This window comes from Phytophthora infestans, genomic scaffold, assembly GCF_000142945.1.
Source record: "Phytophthora infestans T30-4 supercont1.7 genomic scaffold, whole genome shotgun sequence".
Classification (NCBI taxonomy): Eukaryota; Oomycota; class Peronosporomycetes; order Peronosporales; family Peronosporaceae; genus Phytophthora; species Phytophthora infestans.
The window spans coordinates 994,710-999,469 of NW_003303752.1; the positions used below are offsets into that span (position 1 = coordinate 994,710).

The following is a 4,760-nucleotide window of genomic DNA, read 5'->3' on the forward strand; positions in this document are numbered from 1 at the left end:
AGTAATTTACACCGATTTCTACAGCCAGTCAAATGTGAGTGTACGTGAAATAAATTCACGGCGTGGTTGTCCACCAGTACGGTGAGGAATGAGAGTGTTCAGCTTCCATGCTCATGTCTGCGATTAGCCCAAAATGCATGTACGTCTAGCGAACTCCGTCCTTCGTACTAGGTGGTCCAAATGTTTCTCGCGTGAGGTATTGTCTGTGGGGGCTCGAGCCTCGACATCGAGTCGAGGTGGCTGTTTTCGCCATATAAAGTGGTATGGTGGCTCGAGTATTTTTGAGCACTGTAACTTCGACGATTTGTATTCGTTTTTATTCGACTTTCAGGCTAGCGAACCTTGCAGAATTGCACAAGCAAAATTTGGCGTCGTTAAACAAAATGTGGAGTCGAACCTAAATACGAATTGCGATTTAGGCACAGAAAGCGTGGCGTCTTCAATATGGTCACCACCTCCCACCCCACACAATGTTGATACGGCAATGTACACTAGACACAATCATTATGATACATATTACTTGAGTTCAGTAACCTAGGGTGTGCATGAAATGTGTCGCGGTGCCAAAATCCATTGTTTGTATTGGATCCCTACCGTTTTCCCCCGCATATAAGACATATGTGCTGTAAATGAATACAACACTGCTTGTGTGTTATATTCGTTTAGAAAGCCTATGTGTTGTACAACGAACAAATTGTTTGACGTTGAAGAAGCAAGTTTGTGGGTCCTGAAATCTGGCTTGGTCGTTTAGGCTTGACCCTCCTACGCGATCGCCACGCTGTGCTTCTCGCTCAACCGCCACGCTGTGCTTCTCGCTCAACCGCCACGCTGTGCTTCTTGCTAAGAGCAGCAAAAGACTTCATGCTCATAAAGTCTCGAAAGATCCCAGCGAAGCTTACATGCTCCCTAGCGCTCTCTTTTCAGCTTCGCCCAGTTTATAGTGGTCATCGAGTGGGGACAACTCTGCAGCTTAACATCATTCTTGTCCAGGGTCGCGCGGTAAAATTCGTTTTCTATTTTCGCACTATTCCCAGTCACGGCGTTGCCGAGGTCGGCCACGTCTACTACTTTTTCGAAATGGCCAAGACCCGATCCGCGACTGAATCTATTGATCTTTTGGTAGTGATTGCCTACCAGCTTGGATATTGACGCTTCAAGGGTGGAAGTGTGATAGCTGCAACTTGCCCCCGCGGAATGCTGCTGGTCGCTTAGAGCTCACGTCGTGTATAAGGGACGCAATTACGACTCGATGTGGTTTCCGATGGTTGACTGTGATTGGAATGGCGGTTCGACACCAAACCTCATCACACTTAATGAGTGTTGGCTAGACTCGAGCAGCTTGACCCTAACTCAAAAATGCAGTGTACAGAAGCTTGTCGGAACAGACCATCGAACGTGAATCCAAATCGAGTTACAACACGCCGTGAAGATAAGCTCAGCTACAGCTACTGCATTTCCACTCGAGTCTGCGGTAGCCGATATCGAAGACGTTGGCTGTTGTCAGGTACATCATTTCCTTTACTTGGTCAGTGACGAGTAATTTACACCGATTTCTACAGCCAGTCAAATGTGAGTGTACGTGAAATAAATTCACGGCGTGGTTGTCCACCAGTACGGTGAGGAATGAGAGTGTTCAGCTTCCATGCTCATGTCTGCGATTAGCCCAAAATGCATGTACGTCTAGCGAACTCCGTCCTTCGTACTAGGTGGTCCAAATGTTTCTCGCGTGAGGTATTGTCTGTGGGGGCTCGAGCCTCGACATCGAGTCGAGGTGGCTGTTTTCGCCATATAAAGTGGTATGGTGGCTCGAGTATTTTTGAGCACTGTAACTTCGACGATTTGTATTCGTTTTTATTCGACTTTCAGGCTAGCGAACCTTGCAGAATTGCACAAGCAAAATTTGGCGTCGTTAAACAAAATGTGGAGTCGAACCTAAATACGAATTGCGATTTAGGCACAGAAAGCGTGGCGTCTTCAATATGGTCACCACCTCCCACCCCACACAATGTTGATACGGCAATGTACACTAGACACAATCATTATGATACATATTACTTGAGTTCAGTAACCTAGGGTGTGCATGAAATGTGTCGCGGTGCCAAAATCCATTGTTTGTATTGGATCCCTACCGTTTTCCCCCGCATATAAGACATATGTGCTGTAAATGAATACAACACTGCTTGTGTGTTATATTCGTTTAGAAAGCCTATGTGTTGTACAACGAACAAATTGTTTGACGTTGAAGAAGCAAGTTTGTGGGTCCTGAAATCTGGCTTGGTCGTTTAGGCTTGACCCTCCTACGCGATCGCCACGCTGTGCTTCTCGCTCAACCGCCACGCTGTGCTTCTCGCTCAACCGCCACGCTGTGCTTCTTGCTAAGAGCAGCAAAGCCGTGACCTTTCACACCTTTCCGATAGTCTGCTAGAACAGCGAGTTTCTCGTGGATACTATAGCTACGTAGCTCAGCACTCATGGATGTGTAAATTATAAAATAAGAGAATTAAAGCCAAGTAACACCAGCACCGACAAGTTTGTTCAGCAGATGGGTTGGTTGGGAGCTCTCAAGAATATTCATTGGTTGGTACAGCCTTGTGTTTTAAGTAGGTTTAGCCACATGTGTTCTAATTAGGTAGGTGGTCAAATTGAGGTTTAAGCTAGATGTCGAGTGAATCCCGTATTTTATTTAGAACACATATGTCTTATATGCGGGGTAAGACGGTAGTGTAAACTGCAGAATCGCATTTGTTAGCCCGTGAAGCCTATTTTGTGTGATAGCAGGAGCAACATATCTAAAACGCACGCTCTAACTCTAAAATTTGAGTGAGCTACAGCTACCACGTGGGTGCGTGATCTAATGTGGCGTGGAGTGTATCTCTTGAGCGAAATGCTTAATTATTGAATCGCCTGAAAATATTGTATTCATCTTAAATTGACGATGCATTTTAGCTCAATTTTTTGCTTTTTAGGGATTCAAGTGTTAATCTAAAGATAATTGCTTGCAGTTTTTTTCAATGGAAGTTTACACCAAATGTCACAGCTCCGGTTAAGTGCGAAAATTAATTAGTCAACGTTACGATTATCTCGGCAACTCTAAATGGTTCATAAGCATCATTTTGTTTGATGCAATAATTATTGAAATATCGAAATATTGTTTGTTGCTTGCCTGCTTGAAAATTCGAAAAGCTTACCGATCTATGATAAGTAGTTTTAATACTATAACTTGCTATTGATTTAAACCTAAATAATTAGGCATGAGAAAAACTCGCCAAAATATATAGGGGGCCTCGTAATGTAAAAGGTGCTTTGGTTTAAAAATTCAGACCTCCGTTTTGTAACAACAACCGTTATATCGGCTGCATCCGACAGTATATCAGTTCTGTATGAAGGCAGTCTTACATGTATTAATACTACTTATTTAAATACGTGATGGTGCTGTACCTGTACTTCGGCCTGTAGGTACGGTGGTGATCGTCACCATCCTGTGCAAAGGCTGAGCCGGTCAGCAACGCAAAGCAAAGCTTCCATCGTCCTCTTCGTGCAGAATAAACCTGAGAACCGGAGCGAATCCTGTGGCTTCAAGCCACTGAATATCTGTGCCGTCATCTCTTGAGAAGACCAGCGCCCAGGAACTACATTTGTGATTCGGTCACCTCAGCCTCAAGCTTCCGAACGTTCTCCCCCCTGCTCGTCTCCCAACAATGTTGCGCGGTTTTGCTCTACTCGCCGCTGTTCTTCTCGAATCGGCTACTGCTGGCCCCTGCGATATCTACAACGGAGCCAAAACTCCATGTGTCGCTGCTCACAGCACCGTCCGAGCTTTGTTGGACGCTTACAAAGACGGTCTGTACCAAGTCCAGCGTGCTTCCGACTCGAAGACTCTAGACATCGCTCCTTTATCCCCCGGTGGAAATGCCGACGCAGCCGCCCAGGATGCATTCTGCAAGGGCACTACCTGCGTAATCTCGATCATCTATGACCAGTCTGGCAAGGGCAACCACCTAACGTCCGCTCCCGCTGGTGGAGCCAAGAACCGGCCGGACAGCCCCGCACGGGCTGATCGTCTTCCCGTTACGATCGGTGGAAACAAGGCGTACGGCATCTGGGTCGAAGATGGCATCGGTTACCGCAATAACAATACCACTGGTATCGCTACGGGGGACGACGCTGAAGCTATCTACATGGTCGCGGACGGCACGCACTATAACTCTGGCTGTTGTTTTGATTACGGCAACGCTGAGACTAACAACAAGGACGACGGTGCCGGTACGATGGAGGCTATTTACATCGGCAACAGCACAATGTGGGGCTACGGTGAGGGTACCGGTCCGTGGATCATGGCTGACCTTGAAGACGGTCTCTTTGGTTGTGCCGACAAGTACTGCCGGAACACACCCACGGTGAACAATCCGTATCTGGTCGCCATGCTTAAAGGTCGATCGGGAGGCACTTTTGCGCTGAAGCAAGGTAACGCCCAGTCTGGTCCTCTTCAAACCACGTACGACGGTGCTCGTCCTAAAGGGTACACGGTTATGAAGAAGCAAGGAGCTATTATCCTCGGTATCGGCGGTGATAATAGCAACTGGGCTCACGGAAGCTTCTACGAAGGCGTCATGGTAAGCGGTGACCCAACCGACGACATCGACAACCAGGTCCAAGCCAATATTGTGGCTGCCGGCTACGGAGGTGAGTCCGAAGAGCCCAAGACGTTCACTTTTAGCAACGTCGACAGCGAAAGCGGTAGCGCTAGTGATAGTGTATAA

General features: G+C 47.0%; 1 protein-coding gene across 1 annotated transcript; it reads left to right on the forward strand.

Moving 5' to 3' along the window:
- Positions 1-3,698: 3,698 nt before the first annotated feature.
- PITG_22758 (arabinofuranosidase) lies at positions 3,699-4,760 on the forward strand (the record flags this gene model as incomplete). The annotated part of the gene is made up of 1 exon (XM_002998808.1): positions 3,699-4,760. The coding sequence occupies one exon, from the start codon at positions 3,699-3,701 to the stop codon at positions 4,758-4,760; it is 1,062 nt and encodes a 353-aa protein (XP_002998854.1).